The sequence below is a fragment of the Pleurodeles waltl genome, chromosome 2_1 (genome assembly GCF_031143425.1).
Source record: "Pleurodeles waltl isolate 20211129_DDA chromosome 2_1, aPleWal1.hap1.20221129, whole genome shotgun sequence".
Classification (NCBI taxonomy): Eukaryota; Metazoa; Chordata; class Amphibia; order Caudata; family Salamandridae; genus Pleurodeles; species Pleurodeles waltl.
In genome coordinates, this window is record NC_090438.1 from 461,669,981 (window position 1) to 461,692,240 (window position 22,260).

Below are 22,260 nucleotides of genomic sequence, written 5' to 3' on the forward strand. Positions count from 1 at the left end.
CAAGAGTTACTGTTTGATATTTTTCTGATTTTCGTCACCTAATTTAACCAACCTATCAAAAATGAGAGAAGGTGCTCGCATTCAAGTCAAGCCACATCCTAACCTTCGGGAAAGCCTTTATGAAACATCACAAAAAATGCCCCCAGTAGCACAACTTACATTATTTTATCTCTGTCCTCTTATGAGGCTCCAGAGTTTTCATATTGCTGGTGTCATTATCCACTGGGCTCTCCATCCTTTTAAAGCAGCTTCTGTGGGTGGGTGCGAAGGAAATGTTTCCTAAAGAAGTTGTAAGTAGTCAAGTAACTGATGTAAGAAAAACATTCTCAACTCTCCAGGTTAAACAATAATCAGCTTCTCCCTACAGCAGGAATGGTTCATTTTAGACCATAAGTAGTGTATTGCTCTAACGGAAAAAAATTATAAATAAAATAGAAAAATCGATATTGTGATAAAGCAATTATCAGGTGCCACTGAATTACTGAAAACGGGCATCACAGAAATGAAAAAGTAGTTTATGGAAAAGGATCCCATCTTATGTGAGAATATTTAACTTGACTTTCAGTGCTTTAATAAAAACGCAGCCTGTTGCCAGGTTAGTGGATGTTAGCCCACAATTAGGAATACAGCAACAAGGATAGCTGAAGTGCATTTAGTCACAATATTTTCAGGAACAGAGCGTCGGCCATAGAGAATATGCACGAATGTGTATCACACTGCTCCCACTTTTTACGTGTGTGCTTATACTTGGGTTCCATCCAAGTTTCAACTCCTATTTTGTTTTACTTAGATGCCTTGAATTTAGGTCTGATTTTAATGCTTTTCCACAACAATACACATCATTGCAAAGCATCTGGCAGCACTCCAAGAAGACGGAGATCCTTTTAGGTTTCAGTTACCTATGCACTTTTTTAATTACTATTTCAAGTTTGGCATTTAAAATCACTGAACTACATTCACTTTAAAGGCTGAACGTGAAGAGAGACCAATTCACATTGCAAGTGAAACGAGGGAAGGACAGCAGTCAGCACCGTTCTGGCTTTTGTACTATAGCTGTCCTACTGCTGTCATACACAGTGTAGTTTCTCTTCACAAGAGAAGCTGGCGGAAGACAGGTCTCAGGAGGTCCATCAGTGTGCCCATTGTCAGTCCGTTAAGCTCTCAGAGAATGCCATCTTAGATTTCTGTGTCTGCTCCAGTCTATTTAAAATGAACTGACTGGTATCGATGAATCGCTCCACACAGTTCACAAAGCATGCCTCTGCTCGGCTGTCTAGTTTTGGTCCCGGTTTTTCCATGCACTTGTCCTGTTCAAAGGAAAACAAAAAACAATCAGACTTTTTTTCCAGTCCTTCTGGATTCATCCCTAGTCAAAGAATGCATTCAAATTAGTTGGAACAAACACTGTATAAGACTATACAATCCCTTACACAAAAGCAGAAGCACCGTAAGTCTGTACCGAGGCCCTCTGAGATATTGTGAACTTCAGGAACTGTTTAGAGTCTATATTTCTACTGAAAGAGGTAGTTTGTATCTATAAACTATGCAAACATAGTAATGGTTGGTGGTCTTGAAATCCCCGTGTTGAGCCAGTGTGCATCAAGAGAGTGCATCCTAAACTCATCTCATATCGTCACCCATCACTGATTGCCTGAATCAATCCAAGACTGAGTGGAGCACAACCCACAATCAGTGTAGAACTAAAGGACATCCTCTATTTTAGCACCGCAACCAGCTGATCGGACACACTTACAGCCCGACTCCTTTGGCCTTTAGCCTCCTCATGTTCCTGCTCATGTGTTTGGTTGGACAACGGCTTGTCTACCAAAATGCAAATAAATCAGCTTATAAAATTTCACAATTACTACCTCACCCTGTTCTGAGATCTCAAGCCATTCCTGCCTTTTCATCCCAAAACATCTGTGTAAAGAGGAGAGACAACTGACCATGCAAACTGCCTCTATCATGGTCTCACTGACAGCCCCACAAATAACGTACAAACTACACAAAATGGCAAGGCTCCTATCTAACTTGAAAGCACCTTACTCGGACTGCAAAGCACTGAGACTACTACACTAGCTTCTCGTTTCCCCAAAGACTTTGCTTGGTACGCATGTACACATACAGGGAGAAAAGAAGATAAGTTGACATCGACCTTTAGAAATGTATGTAAAACGTGGCTAGAAAGAGCCATTACTTAAAAGAACTACTGCTCTATGTTTAAAAACCAAACAAAAAAAGGGAGAAAAATATTTTCTATAGAAATCACCCAACATGCATCTAAAATGAGGTTTAAGGTATTGTTTTCTGTTCCCGTATGGAAGATTTTGGGTTGTAAGGGAATCCTTTTGATGAATTAGAGCACTGAAGATCTACTCCACCTTCTATGTAATAAATATACCTGTTTGCATTAGACGAATTAAATACTTGTTTGCAGCAACTACTGAAGACTAGAGATGCTTCTATTGTTTTTCGACCTTTTTCCAACTGAAGGCGTGTAACTGCAATGTGTATAAATCTGTCTACCAAAGAATAATAAATTAAGTGAAACATTGCAACGGGCCCGTTCGTCTTGCATATGTGCTAAACATCTGAACGTTTTACTTCAATGGATAAATATTTTTAGCTAGTTGTTTTTGTGTTAATGAATAATGTAATGTGTGGTTAAAAACCAATGCTAACAAATTTGTGTATTACCTGCATATCGTATGTCAAACCGTTACAATAAATATATATATATATATATATATATATATATATATATATATATATATATATATATATATGTTCGATGGCATGTGTAGCTGCAGATACACATGCTGTGCACAGTCCGCCATCTGGTGTTGGGCTCGGAGTGTTACAAGTTGTTTTTCTTCGAAGAAGTCTTTTCGAGTCACGAGACCGAGGGACTCCTCCCATTTCGATTCCATTGCGCATGGGCGTCGACTCCATCTTAGATTGTTTTTTTTCCGACATTGGGTTCGGACGTGTTCCTTTTCGCTCCGTGTTTCGGGTCGGAAAGTTAGTTAGAATCTCGGAAAAAAACGTCGGTATTGTTGCGTTCGGTATCGGGTTAGTTAGAACAAATCGACACCGAATTTTGAAGAGCTCCGGTGGCCCTTCGGGGTAATTTCGATCCCCCGTCGGGGCCTGGTCGGCCCGACCACGTGCGACTTCAAGGCTGATGGAACGGACCCCATTCCGCTTCTGTCCAAAATGCCATAACAAGTATCCGTATACGGATCAGTATCTGGTCTGTAACTTGTGCTTGTCCCCCGAGCACAAGGAGGATACTTGTGAAGCCTGTCGAGCGTTTCGGTCGAGGAAGACGCTGAGAGACCGAAGAGCCAGGAGATTACAAATGGCGTCCACGCCGACAGGTCAACAACGGTTCGAGGAGGAAGAAGAAGCTTTCTCCATCCACGAGTCGGATTCAGAGGAACTCGACGCCGAAGAAACAACCACAACCGTGAGTAAGACATCGAAAATCAGGACTCACGAAAAGTCCACAAAAGCCCAGGGGACGCCACCGCCAACAGGCCATGGCTTAACCCAAAAACTAGGTGACCGACCCAAGGCACCAAAAAAGGGCATGCTGGTGTCGAAGTCATCCAACTCCGGTCGAGATACCGCCACGCAGCAACCTCGGAGCCGAGACAGCGGCTCTGAGAAACTTCGGCACAGAGACAGCAGCACCGAAGAGATTCGGCACCGAGACACCGCGCCGAAACAAAAGAAAGTTTCTTCGGAGCCTAAAAAGACTTCCGAAAAGGTTTCGGAGCCGAAAACTAGTTCCTATACAGAGGAACAAGGATTAACCACCCAATTACATAGATTTGGAGAGGAGCTTCAAGCTGTAGAGCCTGACTACACGCAAAGAAGGCTTCATATTCATGAGGACACAGGGAAGATAACCACTCTTCCCCCAATCAAGATAAAAAGGAAACTTGCCTTTCAACAAGGGGACAAGCCACCACAAGCAAAGGTGGCAAGGAAAACAACCCCACCACCTTCTCCACCACCACCAACACATGCATCACCAGCAACAACTCCACCACTGATGCACTCACCAGCTCATACCACAATGAGTCAGGATGATCCCGATGCATGGGACCTTTACGATGCTCCAGTGTCTGACAACAGCCCAGACTCCTATCCTTCAAAACCGTCACCACCTGAGGACAGTACATCCTACACACAGGTGGTCGCAAGGGCAGCCGAATTTCACAACGTCACCTTACATTCGGAACCTATTGAGGATGACTTTCTCTTTAACACCCTATCCTCCACCCATAGCCAGTACCAAAGCCTTCCCATGCTCCCAGGAATGCTAAGACATTCAAAACAAATATTTCAAGATCCAGTTAAAGGCAGAGCCATAACTCCAAGGGTGGAGAAAAAATACAAGCCACCGCCAACAGATCCAATCTATATTACAACACAACGAACACCAGACTCAGTAGTTGTCTGGGCAGCTCGTAAGAGAGCCAACTCTCATACCTCAGGAGACGCACCACCTCCAGACAAGGAGAGCCGCAAATTTGATGCTGTGGGGAAAAGGGTTGCAGCACAAGCAGCAAATCAATGGCGTATTGCCAATTCACAGGCACTTTTGGCAAGATACGACAGAGCTCATTGGGATGAAATGCAACATTTCATCGAACACTTACCCAAGGAGTTCCAAAAAAGAGCACAACAGGTGGTGGAAGAGGGACAAAGTATCTCAAATAATCAGATACGGTCTTCCATGGATGCAGCGGATACAGCTGCAAGGACAATAAACACGGCAGTCACAATACGAAGGCACGCATGGCTGCGCACTTCAGGGTTCAAGCCGGATATCCAACAAGCAGTGCTCAATATGCCATTTAATGAACAGCAATTGTTTGGGCCGGAGGTAGACACTGCCATCGAGAAACTCAAAAAAGACACCGATACAGCCAAAGCCATGGGCGCACTCTACTCCCCGCAGAGCAGAGGCACATTTAGAAAAACACCTTTTCGGGGAGGGTTTCGAGGTCAATCCACAGAAACCACAGCCACACAAACAAGACCTACTTACCAGGGTCAATATCAGAGGGGAGGTTTTCGGGGGCAGTATAGAGGGTGCCAATTCCCCCCCAAAAAAATCGAGGAAAATTCCAAGGCCCAAAAACTCCTCAAAATAAACAGTGACTCACAAGTCACACAACCCCATCACATAACACCTGTGGGGGGAAGACTAAGCCAATTTTACAAACTTTGGGAGGAAATAACAACAGACACTTGGGTCTTAGCAATTATCCAGCATGGTTATTGCATAGAATTTCTCAAATTCCCTCCAAACATCCCACCGAAAACGCACAATATGTCAAAACAACATATAGATCTTCTAGGACTAGAAGTTCAAGGATTGCTACAGAAGGACGCAATAGAATTAGTACCAAACCTACAAAAAAAACACAGGAGTTTACTTACTGTACTTTCTAATACCCAAAAAGGACAAAACTCTGAGACCAATACTAGATCTCAGAACACTAAATACCTACATCAAATCAGACCACTTTCACATGGTCACGTTACAAGACGTAATCCCACTGCTCAAACAGCAAGACTACATGACAACATTAGATCTAAAAGATGCGTATTTCCATATACCAATACATCCTTCACACAGGAAATACCTAAAGTTCGTATTCCAAGGAATACATTACCAATGCAAAGTGTTGCCATTCGTAATAACAACTGCGCCAAGAGTTTTTACAAAATGCCTGGCAGTAGTAGCTGCACATATCAGAAGGCAGCAAATACATGTGTTCCCGTACTTAGACGACTGGTTAATCAAAACCAACACGCTAAAACAGTGTTCACAGCACACAAAATATGTCATACAGACCCTTCATAAGCTAGGTTTCTCCATCAACTACGTGAAGTCACACCTTTTGCCGTGTCAAACACAGCAATACTTAGGAGCGACAATCAACACAGCAAAAGGGATTGCCACTCCAAGTCCACAAAGGGTTCAAACATTTCACAAGGTAATACAAGCCATGTATCCAACACAAAGGATACAAGTCAGAATGATAATGAAACTCCTAGGCATGATGTCTTCATGCATAGCCATTGTCCCAAACGCAAGATTGCACATGCGGCCATTACAACAGTGCCTAGCATCACAATGGTCACAAGCACAGGGTCAACTTCTAGATCTGGTGTTGATAGACCGCCAAACATACATCTCGCTTCTATGGTGGAACAGTACAAATTTAAACCAAGGGCGGCCTTTCCAAGACCCAGTGCCACAATACGTCATAACGACAGATGCTTCTATGACAGGGTGGGGAGCACACCTCAATCAACACAGCATCCAAGGACAATGGGACATACATCAAAGGCAGTTTCACATAAATCACTTAGAACTGTTAGCAGTATTTCTGGCGCCCAAAGCATTTCAACCCATAATAGCACAAAAATACATTCTTGTCAAAACAGACATGACAACAATGTATTATCTAAACAAACAAGGAGGGACACACTCGACACAGTTGTGCCTCCTAACACAAAAAATATGGCATTGGGCGATTCACAACCACATTCGCCTAATAGCACAATTTATTCCAGGGATTCAGAACCAGTTGGCAGACAATCTCTCTCGAGATCACCAACAAACCCACGAATGGGAAATTCACCCCCAAATACTAAACAATTACTTTCAAATTTGGGGGACACCTCAAATAGATCTATTTGCAACAAAGAAAAACTCAAAATGCCAAAACTTCGCATCCAGGTACCCACAAGATCAATCCCAAGGCAATGCTCTATGGATGAACTGGTCAGGGATATTTGCTTACGCTTTTCCCCCTCTCCCTCTCCTTCCATATCTAGTAAACAAGTTGAGTCAAAACAAACTCAAACTCATACTAATAGCACCAACATGGGCAAGGCAACCTTGGTACACAACACTACTAGACCTTTCAGTAGTACCTCATGTCAAACTACCCAACAGACCAGATCTGTTAACACAACACAAACAACAGATCAGACATCCAAATCCAGCATCTTTGAATCTAGCAATATGGCTCCTGAAATCCTAGAATTCGGACACTTAAACCTCACACAAGAATGTATGGAGGTCATAAAACAAGCTAGGGAACCTACCACTAGACACTGCTATGCAAATAAGTGGAAAAGATTTGTGTATTACTGCCAAAATAATCAAATTCAGCCATTACATGCATCTCCAAAAGATATAGTAGGATATTTACTACATTTGCAACAATCAAATCTAGCTTTCTCTTCCATAAAGATACATCTCACCGCAATATCAGCTTACCTGCAAATTACTCATTCAACTTCACTATTTAGAATACCAGTCATTAAAGCGTTTATGGAAGGCCTAAGGAGAATCATACCACCAAGAACACCACCTATTCCTTCATGGAACCTCAACATTGTCTTAACAAGACTCATGGGTCCACCTTTCGAGCCCATGCATTCTTGTGAAATGCAATACCTAACGTGGAAAGTTGCATTTTTGATTGCCATCACATCTCTAAGAAGAGTGAGTGAGATTCAAGCATTTACCATACAAGAACCATTTATTCAAATACATAAAAATAAAGTAGTTCTAAGGACAAATCCAAAATTTCTACCAAAGGTTATCTCACCGTTCCACTTAAATCAAACAATAGAATTACCAGTGTTCTTCCCACAGCCAGATTCTGTAGCTGAAAGAGCACTACATACACTAGACATCAAAAGAGCACTAATGTACTACATTGACAGGACAAAACTAATTAGAAAAACGAAACAACTATTTAGTGCCTTTCAAAAACCTCATACAGGAAATCCAATTTCAAAACAAGGCATTGCTAGGTGGATAGTTAAGTGTATTCAAACCTGCTATCTTAAAGCAAAGAGAGAGCTGCCTATTACACCAAAGCCACACTCAACCAGAAAGAAAGGTGCTACCATGGCCTTTCTAGGAAATATTCCAATGAACGAAATATGTAAGGCAGCAACATGGTCTACGCCTCATACATTTACCAAGCACTACTGTGTAGATGTGTTAACTACACAACAAGCCACAGTAGGTTAGGCTGTACTAAGAACATTATTTCAAACAACTTCAACTCCTACAGGCTGAACCACCGCTTTTGGGGAGATAACTGCTTACTAGTCTATGCACAGCATGTGTATCTGCAGCTACACATGCCATCGAACGGAAAATGTCACTTACCCAGTGTACATCTGTTCGTGGCATTAGTCGCTGCAGATTCACATGCGCCCACCCGCCTCCCCGGGAGCCTGTAGCTGTTTAGAAGTAGATCTTGAACATTTGTAAATATATTACTTTAACCTTTATTATGTACATACGTATTCATTCCATTGCATGGGCACTATTACCAACATACACAACTCCTACCTCACCCTCTGCGGGGAAAACAATCTAAGATGGAGTCGACGCCCATGCGCAATGGAATCGAAATGGGAGGAGTCCCTCGGTCTCGTGACTTGAAAAGACTTCTTCGAAGAAAAACAACTTGTAACACTCCGAGCCCAACACCAGATGGCGGACTGTGCACAGCATGGGAATCTGCAGCGACTAATGCCACGAACAGATGTACACTGGGTAAGTGACATTTTTCATATATATATATATATATATATATATATATATATATATATATATATATATATATATTTTTTTTTTTTTAACTTATCATGAAGTGTTTTTCCGACATATTGTAAAGTTCTTAAAGAGAATTCAAACATTCTCTTATATCCAAAACTCTAAGTCATCACAATTGCACAGAAAGTCCAGATGTTGGACCCAGTGTGCTTATGACACTCCAGGTGTAAGAGGCTGCATATGCATGGCGTAAAGATCGAGGTGCACTGCCTGACTTGCCCTCCAGGGTGAACTAAATGATTCTGCCTGCAGGCTACATCCCCAGCCTTCAGACACCCAGCCTGGGGAGAGCTAATGTCTGTACCACGAGAATAGGTAGAGGGAGATGCAACTTCTAGGAAACTGCTAGGGAAAGCAGACCCAGACATTTCCTGCAATCAGAGTGACTTTCATCTGTGATAACACCGGTGTTAAATCTAGTTTACAGTGCTATCGGTATTGCCTAGCCCCTCCTGTTAGTGCAGCCACAAGTGATCACAAATGGCCTTTTTTCTGGACTGTTAAACAATGAACTGAGAAGACAAGCTTTGATTATCTTTTAGGTAGTATTCTGAAATTCAGGAAAAGCGCTCTCTCTCTAGTAGGAGTATACATTGTTCACTTAAAAATGGTGAAGTTTTTAAAATTCTCCAGGATTTAAAGAATATTCACATTTAGATGACAGAATTTGTTTGCCTCATACTCTGTCACTTTAACAAACGGAGTAAACACATACAAGAAGCATTGACAATGCGAATAGGCCTGGCCTATAAATGAAAGTGCATCTTCAGTCATTGATGGATTTAGGCATTTAATAAGTCATCATACAGATTAATCAACACCCATTTCTACAGATATCTCCAATTTAGACAAACCATGACAGTCTACCTCACTGCGGGGAGGAGATTACAGATTTTTAACCCGCTAGAGATAAAAAATAAAATTACATGTATATTTAAAATGTTTATAATAAATATAACTGATAGTTTCTCCCAACTCTGAAAAGCATGATAAAGGGAGATCAGGCTTTTGGATGAGGAGGAGGAATTGGCCTTTGCTCTGACGACCCCTCAAGAGACAACAATCTCTAGTAGCTACCAGCTAACAGAGTTTAAATATTTTCATAGAATATACCTTACTCCCAAAGGTTATGGCACAGCCCTGACCCCAATAACATCAGATGTCAGGGTGAGATTCGGGATTTCTTGCACTCCTTTCATTTTGGGATGGGATTTCGCACCCAACTCAGGCTGTTTGTGGACGCCCATGGGGCTTATTTTCAGGCTGGCACAGAGCATAAGTTGTGCCAGTGGTTTCCGGTATGCAGCACTGGCACCTATTTAACAGGGCCGGTACTATAACATTCTTTTACGTGGGCAAGGGTGGTGTGGATAAGTTTTCAAAAATAAATGCACGCGGCTGGACAGCTGTAATCCCATAAAAGTCATCTTCCAAACTGCTCTCATTTTCAGCCATTCGTCACTATGCATAATTATAGCTAGGGGCTCACTCACTGAATATTACACCGAAGCCTAACACTGTCTCCCCAGCTAAGCTGGCACTACCGCAGGGCCCACAGTGCCACTTTCCTCTCAGAAGCTGAAATCACCACCTGCTGCCAAGAGGTAAGAAGTTGGGGTGGGAAGGGAAGAAGGCGAATGAACGCCAGTGTGGCTTCTTTTTCCAATTAGAAATAATGCCTGAACCTTGGACCGCTTGTTGCCCTGCCTAGTAGGGTTCAGAGGTGTCACCTGAGACACTCACTCGCACTCTGTTGCCAGGTGCTGAGCTGAATGGAAAAGTTGGAATGGACTTCAGTCTAACTATGCCAGTGAGTGCCTCTCTTTCTGCCAATGCCCAGACTGGGACCAGTTCAAGAAGCTAGCAGGTGGGCATGCTCCAGTGCAGCATGTGCGCCCCATTCAGCTCATGCTCCCCGGTCTCTTAATAGTACTGTGATCAGCTCCAATCTCAATACTGAACAATGGCTGGCAGAGAAGCAAAATACGTAGCAACACACCCGGTGACACTTCTGTGTGTATACAGATGCTGAATCAGAGACATATCCATTGGGGGTTTTATCTGAGCTCTGCAGAGCCGAGACCTACAAAACTCAGAACTGTGTAAAGCACACAAATAGGTAGCGTTGTTGTACAAGTTCGTACCCTCATTCACGGTTTCCCACTGCCTGCAGCTCTTACTCCCTTTCCTGAACCTACAGGTTCCATCTCTCCAGACACAAGCAACAGGATTTAAAGTTCCAAAAGGCTTATGCAGCTCTATAAACTTCTAATACGCACCTGGTAAACTCCTCCTCCTCTCTTGGATCCTATGTGGGGTGACCAGAAGACTCCATATTACCGGGACACCCCTTTTCAATTTATGGACTTTGCTTTTTACATGTCATTGTTATCAGCTGTTTTTGTTTAATTGGCTCAAGCAAAATCAAAAATGGCAAAGACTCCCAGAATGCACTAATATATCAAAGCAAAGTCCATTAATAGAAAACTAGTGTCATAATGACACTGAAACATTTGGTCACCCTAATCCAGTCATTCTCCCTCCCTACATGTTCCTCAAGCAACTGTACGTTTTTTTTTTAATTTAATAACCAACTCATGTAACACATCTTCCTTCCCTCAGCACCTTAAACTGCTTTGTTCATTCCCTTGGGCCCTTGTAGTTCTCCCTCCTTACAGGCATTTGCAGTTTGCACCAGTGTGATCCTGCTGTACCTTCAGGCTCCTTCAAACTAGACTTCCTTCCGACTCCAGCGCACCCCCTTCCTTCATGTTCCAAAGTATTCAATACCTCCATTCATTTTAAGAGTCATCTTACTAACACACTATTATGAAAGTGACTTTCTGTCGGTAGCTGTTTTTCACTAGTCACTAATTATACTGTTTCTTGGTCGACCACAAGTAAAACGGCAAAAGTTAAACTTAAAGTCCCAGGATGCTTGGTCCTGTCAGATACGAATGAGACCTGCTTAGTTACCCTAATAGTGTACAGACAGTGCACAGCTTTGTTTGGGTCCCGTCCTTATTAATTACTGGTTGTCTGCATCTCCTCATTTCAGGACATGGTACACTACTGATGAGTAACTGAACTGCAGCAGCATCTCTACTAGTGTCTGAGGTGGGCTTCTCTGGTAGCTTTGTGGGATGCTTACTTTTAAAAATGAAGCCAGGCAGGGAGTGACAAAGTCAATCCCCTAACTGTCATAAGGACCCCCATGTTCTGTGCTTAATGTGAGTCGTTAGTTGCAGGGGGTGGTGGTCACTAGCACTCATTTTTAGGGACTAGGACAGATGCAACGAGAGAGAAAGGCAGAAAAGGGGTAAAGAAGGAGGAAGAGAGAGACTGGAAAAGAGGGACAAAGGAAGTAAGCAAGGGTGAAAAGAACCTGAAAAAGTTAAATGAACGGAGTGTGGGGTGGTCGCTGAATCAAATGTTAACTCCGCATTCAGCAGCGCTGGTAAAACGATAAAGCTTTTAGCCTCGACATTTATTTTTATTTTACAAATTTAAGTACTAGGCTGGCATTTCTGACGATCCTGGAGGACGAGTGTTACACACAGGCTGAAATTACTCTTCTTAGTCTCCTCCTTATCTTGTGAAACAGGCATCTAGCCAGTGCCTAGTTTGTAAATAAAAAGGTGCCAGTACTCAAACAGGGGTGTGGAATTTATTAAAATATCTACTTGTCCAGGGGACAGGTTGCTTCTCAAATCTACTTGTCCTGTAAAAAGATCTACTTGTCCCTTTGGTGCCATGTAGTGTGGCGACAAATTATGGCAGCAATCTCATTATGTAAGAGCTCTGATAATAGCCTCTCTGATTATGCCAGGGCTACTACCATAGTAGGGCTTGAATACTTGCAGTTTCAATCCCCACTGTAGCAATTTCCTTATTTTGCCACCTTTCTGCAGATCTGCATACTGGGGCTGGAGGAAGCAGTAAGCAATAGTTCCAGGGCTGGAATGCCTTTGAGTCTGCAAACCTACTAACATGCATGTTTTAAAGATTTTCACCAGCTTCTCTCTAATATTTTCCCATAATAAGAAAGGTTGGACATTTACTCCTGACAATGGCAGAATTAGAACTTCTTCCAGGGTTGGAAAGAAAGTGGCTGGAGGGAAAATGAACTTGCAAATGCTCAATAGATTTTCACATGAGCAAATCTACACATCGTATTTACCCATGCTAAAATACAGTTTACAAATATTTTATAGGGGTACGACATATACCATGGGTGCACTTTTGTGACTTTCTTTAAGAATTTGGGGCCACATGTAGGTAGGTTCAGATTTGCGAGTCGTAAATCCGAATGTAGGATGGTGTTCCTGACACTATCTGGGATTCGCAAGGGCTTCGCAAATGCCCACCTCATGAATAATCATGAGGTGGGTCGCAATTTGCGACCCCCTTGCGAATGGCGGCCCTCACAGGGATGGTGGCCTGCTGGAGACAGCAGACCACCATGTCTGTGACTGCTTTTCAATAAAGCATTTTTTTTTTTTTGTATTGCAGCCCGTTTTCCTTAAAGGAAAACGAGATGCATTACAAAAACGAAAAATGAAACGTTTTTGTTTCATTTTTTCAGAGCAGGCAGTGGTCCACAGGACATGTTTACAGTGACATTCACTTTTGCGAAAGTGTTAGCACCCATTTGAAATGGGTGCAAACTGCGATTGGTTTGCGCCCGCGTTCGCGGTCACAAAACAATCCTACATTGCACTGCGAGTCGCAATTAGGAAGGGGACACCCCTTCCTAATTGCGAGTCGCAAACCCGTTTTGCGATTCGGTAACCAGGTTAAAAAGCTACCTACATGTGGGTTTTGGTCCCTAATTAGGTCTGGTGTTAACAAAGACATTTTGTTTTTATTAAACTTCTATTCCTCTCTCTTTCGGCTGGCTTTACTGTGAGTGATCGCATTCTGCTCTTCCACAAGGAGCATATTGGCACACAAAGTAGTTTTGTTCAGTGTCAGGAACTACAGTGGCAATCAGTGACGTAACGAAACTGGAGGGTGCCCCTTTGCAAAGAACATGGAGGAGCCCCCTCTCCAGACTCACTCGGGGCAGGTGCTGTGCTGAAGGGGCCCCCTGGAGGGCGGCTGCGGGGCCTTTGTTATGCCACTGGTGGCAACGTGTGCTTTTAGAGTTCAAAAACCTTTTGGGGGGGTTTTGCCAGTGTTTGTTACAATGTTGAGGGCCTGGTAGGTCCCACAACAATAAAGTGTTACAAAAGCCATGTCAAAACAAGACAAATTGATGAAACTAAAAGACTTATAACAATATGTCAGATCAGTTGGCTTTGTCAGTGTTTGTTTATTTTCATGCTTCCCATAATCGTGTTGAAAATGGTTACACTGATTTTCCATTCGAAATATTTTTGGGAAATACTAGCATGCATCAACACATTTTACTAAATGACACTTCATTTGCATCTAATCAGAGAGCATTCTGGGAGCATTATACTTGGCCTCATAGCCTAAACTTTTCAAACATGTGTATACACGTTTGTTTTTTTTGTACTGGAACCAACGTCAGTAGTGAAGTGTGACCTTAAAACATTTATTTACAGCACTCACCCTAATAATGAAGGCTTTCAAATAATGAACCATAAATACAAGTTCCAACAGCATTATCCTTTGGAAACACATTACCTCAACTGCAGAGAGTTCCACTCTCTGTAAACTGGCAGCCAAAGGGTTTGTGCTGCAGAGGGTTGGGCCTACTTGTCCCAAGGACAAAGTAAACATAAAAACTTGTTGCCCTTGACCCCAAACAAGATGTCCCGGGCGTCGGGCGATAGGAATTCCACATCCCTGTCAAAGCCCTCCTCTTGAACACGCGGCTGCTGCAATTAAATGTGGGAACACGTATAATGAGGCGGTGTAATCCTGAAGCCAGAAGCCACCTCGGGCCTCTTCAATTTATATAAAGCCACTCCCTGCCCCCTCCCTCAGCTCACCCTGGCAGCTTTTTGTTTTCTCCCACTGTGACACTTTTTCGTTTTTCTCTTCCTCCGTCTTTCTCATATGTCTCTTTTGCTCGCAGCAAATGCTTGAGGCAGAAGAATAAGTCCCGGCCCTCACAAATAAGTGCCGGTGCTCAGCACCGGATACAATAAGCACAAATTAAGCACTGCACCTAGCCCAACATTGGAAGAGTCCACCCCTCCAATCGAGTAATCAAAAGTTGAAAAGGGACCTAGACACATGAAGCATTTTGGAACTCCTGATCTGAGGCGAGTGGATGTCACCAGAAGCAACACAAAAACATTTGAAGACACTGCCAAGCTGCATGCAGTCATGAATGAAAGTACAGTGTAAATCACACTTGCGCAGACACCAATGTGTGCACCTATTTGATTCTGCAACAATTAATACAGAGCAAATCTCAAAGAGGGTAACCAACACTAAATTATTTGCCCACAAAAGCAATTTGTGAGATTTCACATAACAAAAAAATATGACTGCATGTTTTAACAAGGTACAATAACAAGCTCCACTTAAAGGCCAACTAGCTTTAACATATGTGTTTCAAAATAAGTAAGTCAGAACTACTGACTGACTGAATGTATTTAACAAATTAGGCCTATGGTAATTAAAATAGATTTTCCAACTAACCAATCAGGACCTTAGTTTTTATCACTGTTTTGCCATCATAATCAACTCAGACCTACTGTATTGAGCATATGTTTTCTCACAAGGCAACGAACAGCTAAACTGTAATAAACTTATCAGACTTGTGAAACTGGCCATAACTTTTCAGAGTGAACCAATCAGGTCTGTAGCCTTTATCTTTGGATTGTCATTAAAACCAACCTAGGCCCACTATATGGCCAAGAGGGGATAACCAACATCAAACACATTACCTACTACAGTAATTTGCGACATTCCATGAAAGGAAATACCTCTGCAGGCTTTAATTCAAAGTAATAACGATCTACCCTCAAATGCATGTTGACTTTGACATATGCAAATATGTCAGGGCTACTTTTAGTGTAGATTTTCATAATAAACAGATCAGGCCTAAAACCCAGATCACTGCTTTGCCAGCATAACTTTCAGCCTTTTTTTTAGCACTAGCTTTTTCTGCAAGGCAAAATGGGCACCATAAGCACTCTTTGCAGTGGAAGCACACAACATCTACACAATCAAATGCTGTACTAAAAAATGTGGGTGGAATCGAAGCCCGTCCATCTAGAGTACTTTTGAAAGTTATTTTTTGTTGATATCATCGGGTAATGGGCCCACTGTTGAGTCAGACCTAGAGCACTGATGCCTTATTTACAGTGGTGCTTTAAAGCTGTTCGAAATATGTCTACCATTAGGCTTTTCATAATGTTTCATCGTGGAATTTAGCTTGGTTCTAAGAGCTTCCAATCTTTACCAAATAGATACAGAATCTAAACAGATGAATTAAGTAATTTTCCAAGTTACATACACTGTGGTCCAGTGGGGAAGGCAAGTTTATGACCTGATTCTGAATACCTGCAGTAGCCATATTAACTTCTACTATGCTGCTTCTCCTCTCAAGGTCCACTAAAGCCTAATTTTCCTCCCTTATAAATCAGTATTTGTAAAGCGCGGCTACTCACCCGTGAGGGTCTCAAGGCACTGAGGGGAAGTGCCTCATCCAAAGAGCCACATCTTGAGGTTCTTCCTGAAGATGGTGGGCGACGGGCTTTGTCTGAGGTGCGGGGGGAGGTTGTTTCAGCTCTCCACTGCAGTGTAAGTAAAAGATAGTCCTCTGGCGGTGGTTTTGCGGATGCGAGGGACAGTGGCCAGGACCATCTGGGCAGAGCAGAAGGATCTGGCGGGGTTGTGAAAGGAAACACAGTGGTTCAGGTAGGCTGGTCCTGTGTTGTGTATGGCCTTGTATGTGTAGGTGAGAAGATTTAAGGTGATTCGCTTCTCGACTGGTAGCCAGTGGAGGGCCCTATGGTGTTTGGAGATGTTTTCAGCGAGGGTGGTCCAGTATGAGTCTGGCTGCGGCGTTCTGGATGAATTTAAGTTTTTTGATGTTCCAAGCTGAGGTGCCGTGGTAGAGGGCGTTGCCATAGTCAAGCTTACTCATGACTATGGCGTGGGTGACTGTCCTGCGACAATCTGCTGGGATCCATCTGAAGATCTTCCGGAGTTTATCGCCTCCTCCTGCTGGCACACACTCCAGAGTTTGGCTGGCAGGTCATGGATAGGGAGGAGTTGAGGATGATTCTTAAATTGCGGGTATGCCTGGTCAGTGTGGGGGGGGGGTGAACAGTGCTGAGGGCCTCCAGGAGTCGTCCCAAGTCGAGGTGGTGTTTCCGAAGATGATGAGCTCCTTCTTGTAGGAGTTGAGCTTGAGGTAGCTCTTGCATATCCAGGTGGCAACGGTTTCCATTCCAGAGTGGAAATTCCTTCTGCCCGTGTCTTCAGTGAGGGAAATAATGAGTTGGGTGTAATCGGCATATGGCACGATGTTCGAACCGTGGTTTCTGACAATGGCAGCAAGATGGGCCATGTATATGTTGAACAGTGTAGGACTCAGTGAGGATCCTTGGGGGAACTTCCCCAGTTGACTCCTGTGAGTATGGAGGTGTAAGGCGGGAATCTGACCCTCTGCGTCCTACCGGAGAGGAAGGAGTGGATCCATTCCAGTGCCCTTCCATGGATCCCTATGTCGTGAAGTCTGGTGCGCAGAGTGCTGTGGGAGACTGTGTTGAAAGCTGCTGAGAGGTCAAGGAGTATGAGTGCTGAGGTGTGGCTACGATCTAGGAGTAATCAGATGTCAGTGGCTGCCAGGAGTGCCGTCTCTGTGCTATGACTGCTGCAGAAGCAGGACTGGGAGCTGTCCAGGGAGTTGTTGGCCTCAATGAAATTCCATAGTTGTGCGTTGATTGCTTTCTCTAGTACTTTGGCGGTGTAGAATAGCAGCGCGATGGGCTGAAAATTCTTTAATTCTGATGGGTCGCCCGAAGGTTTCTTCAAGAGGGTGTATTTTCAGGCCTCAGGGAAGGTGCCCATACTGATGGAGCAGTTGATAGTGTTACGAAGCTCGGGGTGGTGGATGCGCTGGCTCTGATGTATATGTGGTGCGGGCAGGGGTCCGAGGGGGGCTCCGGAGTGGGTGCTGTTCATGATGTTGACTGTTTCATTGATGTTTGGGGGGGGGAGGGAGGAGGGAGGTCAGTCGCAGGCTCTGGTGCCAGGAAGCTGTCGTAGATATGCTGGATCTTGTGGTGGGAAAAAGGAGGCAATTTGGTCACAGAGGTCCTGTGACGGGGGTGGATACAGGTGGCTTCACGGGGTTGATGTGTGAACTCGTTGATGACAGAGAAGAGTTCCTTTGAGTTGTGTGTGGAGGAGTTGATGCACTCCCGGAGTGCGTCCTTCCTTGCGTTCTTGATTTTCCGTTGGTGGGCGGCAGTTGCGGATCTGAATGAGATGAGGCCTTCGCTAGATTGGCTGTTCCTCCATTATTCTCTCTAAACGTCTCCGGGTACACTTTGATTCTTGGAGTTCGGTGGTGAACCAGCTGGCCTTCTTAGCCATGCGTCTGGCCGATGTCAGCCACAGAGGGTCTAGAATGTTGGCACATTGAGTGATCCATGTGTTGAGATTGCACGCTGCTGTGGTGGTGTCATCAGAGGGGGGATTTGGCGAGAGAGGGGGGTGATTTGGCGAGCGATGAGCTGAGTTGCTCGTTGGTGGTGATGTTCTATTTCCTGTGGAGGGTCCTGGAGGTGCAGGTGCAGCGATTGTGAAGTGTATGCGGCGGTGGTTGGTCCAGTCTGGGGTGGAGATGGTATCGATGGTGATCCGGTCGCTTAAGGCAAAGATGGGGTCCAGTGTGTGTCCTGCGACGTGTGTGGGTGTGGAGACCAGCTGTTTGAGGGTTTCGAGTAGAGCAGTGGTGCTTGGGTTGGTGCTGTCCTCGAGGTGGAAGTTCAGTTCGCCGAGGAGGAGAGAGTCGACTGACGCCAGGGCCTGGGGAGTAGCGATGTCTAAGACGTCGTCTATGAAATCTGGGTGTGGGCTGGGTGGCCTGTACACCAGGGTGCCGCGGATGGAGGAGTTGTGGTTGGAGTGGACCAGGAAGTGAAGGTGTTCCATGGTGGTGCAGTGATCATCTTGTACAGCCTTGACACGTAGTGAGAGCTTGAATACGATGGCGAGTCCTTCACCTGGGCGTAAGGGCCGGTCCCTCCTTAGGATGCTGTAACAGTCGGGAATGGTGATGGCAATGTCTGGACCCGAGGTGGGGTTGGTGAGGAAGGCGATGTCCAGTCGGGTGGTGTCGATCAGGTCCCAGAGTTTGGTGGTATGTGTTTGGAGGGAGCGGATGTTCAGGAGCAGGCAGTTGATGGAGTTGTGGAGGTTGTTGGTATCTTTGTGTGCGGAGAGTACCTTTGGTTTGTTGGGGTTGGTGCTGAAGTTGCAGTTCCTGCATGTGAAAGGTCCATGGGTGTCCTTGGGGCAGATGGTGCAGCAGTTGTTGAGACATCCGGTGTCGAGGCGGAGGAGGGTCTCAGAGTCGTAACGGAGGCAGTCCAGAGGGTGGTTTAATGGAGATCCAGCGTTCCTGTTGCTGGTCGCAGTCCAGGCCCTAAGGTGTCCTGAGCTGAGGCGACCCCTTCCTTAAAAGAATCCTCCATCTTGCTTTGGAGGATTTAGCCCAATAGGATTAGGGATGTGCCCTCCTTCCCCTCCCCCCCCAAGGGAGGAGGCACATGGAGGGTGTAGTCATCCTCAGGAACAGTACCCATTAGCTACTGCCCTACAGCTCTTAAACACACCCCTAAGTCTAGTATTTAGGGGCGACCCTGAACCCAGGAAATCTGATTCCTGACGACCTAACAAGAAGAAGGACTGCTGACCTGAAAACCCCACAGAGAAGACAGACGACAACTGCTTTGGCCCCAGCCTTACCGGCCTGTCTCTAGATTCAGAGAACTTGCAACAGCGACACATCCAGCAGGACCAGCGACCTCTGCTGACTCAGAGGACTGCCCTGCAACCCAAAGGACCAAGAAACTCCAGTGGATAGCGGCTCTGTCCAAAGCAACAAGAAGAAACCATCTTTAAAGGGACTCTCACCTCACTCCAGAAGCGTGAGTCCCCAACACTCTTGCACCCGACGCCCCCAGCCTGTGTCCAGAGAAAACAACACTGCAGCAAGGATCCCCAGGTGACTCCCACGACGTGGCCACCCTGAGACAACCTCCCTGCACCCCCATGGCAACACCTGCAGAGAGAATCCAGAGGGTCCCCCAGACCGCGACTGCCCAGTAACAAACAACCTGGAGCCTGGAAGAAGCACTGCACCTGCAGCCCACAGGCCCGAGAGGAAACAACTACTGGTGCAGGAGTGACCAGCAGGCTGCCCTCATCTTTGGCCAGTCAGTGGCTGGCCCGAGAAGCCCCCCTGTGCCATGCCTCCATCACCAGATTGACCCCCTGGGTCCCTCTGTTGAAACCAATACAAAACCTGACACCTACTTTGCACACTACACCCGGCCGCCCCGTGCCACTGAGGGTATATTTTGTGTGCCTGTTTGGGGACCCCCCCCAGTGCTCTACAAAAACCCCTTGGTCTGCTCCCCAAGGACGCAGGTACTTACCTGCTAGCAGACTGGAACCGGAACACCCCTAGTCTCCATAGGCGCCTATGTTATTTGGGCCCCTTTTCGACCTCTGCACCTGACTGGCCCTGTGTTGCTGGTGCTGGGTGTTATGGGTAGACTTGAACCCCCAACAGTGGGCTTCCCATGCCCCAGACACTGAACCTGTAAGTGCTTTACTGACCTGATAAACTAACTTGTACTTACCTCCCCAAGGAACTGTGTTCACTTTTAAAATAGCTTATTGCCATTTTATGCCAAACTGTGAACATTACTATTTTCATTCAAAATTCTATATTTACCTATGCTAAGTACATTACAATTTATGTACTTACTTGAATTCTGAATCTTGTGGTTCTAAAATAAATTAAGAAAATAATATTTTTCTATATAAAAACCTATTGGCCTAGAGTTAAGTCTTTGAGTGTGTGTTCCAATTTATTGCCTGTGTGTGTACAACAAATGCTTAACACTACCCTCTGATAAGCCTACTGCTCGACCACACTACCACAAATAGAGCATTAGTATTATCAATTATTGCCACTATCAGCCTTTATGGGGAACCCCTGGACTCTGTGCTCACTATCTCTCATTTTGAGATAGTATATGCAGAGCCAACTTTCTACACTTTTCACACCTGTTCTTTCTGAACGTATTTCATAATGCTAATACGGTGCTTTCCACTAGAAATCTTATTAAAAGCCTTTCGTCTCACCGAAGAATTGTACTCAAATATACTATCCATGATCGCTCTTTGAAATACCTATAAAAATACCACAGTCTTGGAACGGGGTTATTATTCGGGCACTGATGGCAAACGTTTTCACAATTTAAACATTCTGTTGCTAGTAGTTTGTTCATAGATGTGGTGCAATTTAGCCTTTGGTGCTGTGACGAACAAAACGGCAGTAAAAGTGTCATCCATGTATATAGTTGGAGTGATATCAGACACCATTTGAGCACCCGTAGTGTTACACGGTTGTTTCCCTTCATTCACTGATGCTCAAGGTAATGTAGAGATTAAGAATTGTACATTGAAAATCTGGAATTATTTTCCGAAATGAACACTGCCCTTAGCGTCCCTGAGACGAGGGGCAATAAGGAGAGACCAGGAATAACAAATTACAAGTCAGCTGAAGCCGCAACTACCACTAGTTAACACAGTTTGATGTCCATGCGTGCAGTTGAACCACCATGGATAAGCGAGGTTATTGGTTCCATGTTTTTGGGTTTTTATTTAATGCACTACTTGGCCACATATTGTACTGAAAATTACTTCCAGTGACATGCAGGGTACCACGAAAGTGGCGGGAGACCTCACGTGTAATTTTTGACAACGGCTCGGAAGGTGGCTATTAATACAAACTATTATTATTAATATTATAAATAGGTCCCCTATTGTCTCCGAAATGTGGTTCTATGTGCACCACTGGTAAGGTTCTCCATGCCTGGGGTAATGACAGACAAGTCAGGGGTATTGACCTCTAGCAATCCGGCTTTGGGTAGTAACGTGATAAGTAGCAGGCGTGACTGCAAGGATCGTGCAGCAGTCACGCCAACTCGTCACTGCCGATTCTGAAATAAACAAATAGATACAAAGTTGGTACTTTAAAGGTCACTGTAGTCCCACCAAAACCATATTACAACTATGAATGTCAATTGGAAAAGTATCCATCGAGTGTTGGTGAATGTTGGCATATTACTTTTAGTGAGAGCGTGACAGTCAAATTGAAGAACATGAGCGGTGTCGGCAAAGGCATTAATTACCCAGCAAAGCTCAGTCATCTGATGCACCAGTAGCTGGAAACGCTGCTTCTGCGTCTCCACCTCGATAAAGCGCTGTAGCTGCGGGTCCGCAGTGGCGCCGCCCAGGCTGGAATCCATCCTTCGTATCCCGCTCACCGATCGTGCCTTAGCCTGACCTTCGTTCTCTTACCGGAACCGGAAGGGTCTCCAAGCCCCCACTTTCTCTTTACCACCAATGGCTCATTG

At 44.7% G+C, this 22,260-nt stretch overlaps 1 protein-coding gene across 1 annotated transcript; it reads right to left on the minus strand.

The window, feature by feature from the left end:
* Positions 1–882: 882 nt before the first annotated feature.
* On the minus strand, positions 883–22,260 carry TIMM8A (translocase of inner mitochondrial membrane 8A). The gene is made up of 2 exons (XM_069213446.1): positions 22,036–22,260; positions 883–1,307 (listed from the first exon to the last, which is right to left on the minus strand). Exons 1-2 carry the CDS (start codon positions 22,150–22,152, stop codon positions 1,146–1,148), a joined length of 279 nt encoding a protein of 92 aa, XP_069069547.1. The 5' UTR covers positions 22,153–22,260; the 3' UTR covers positions 883–1,145.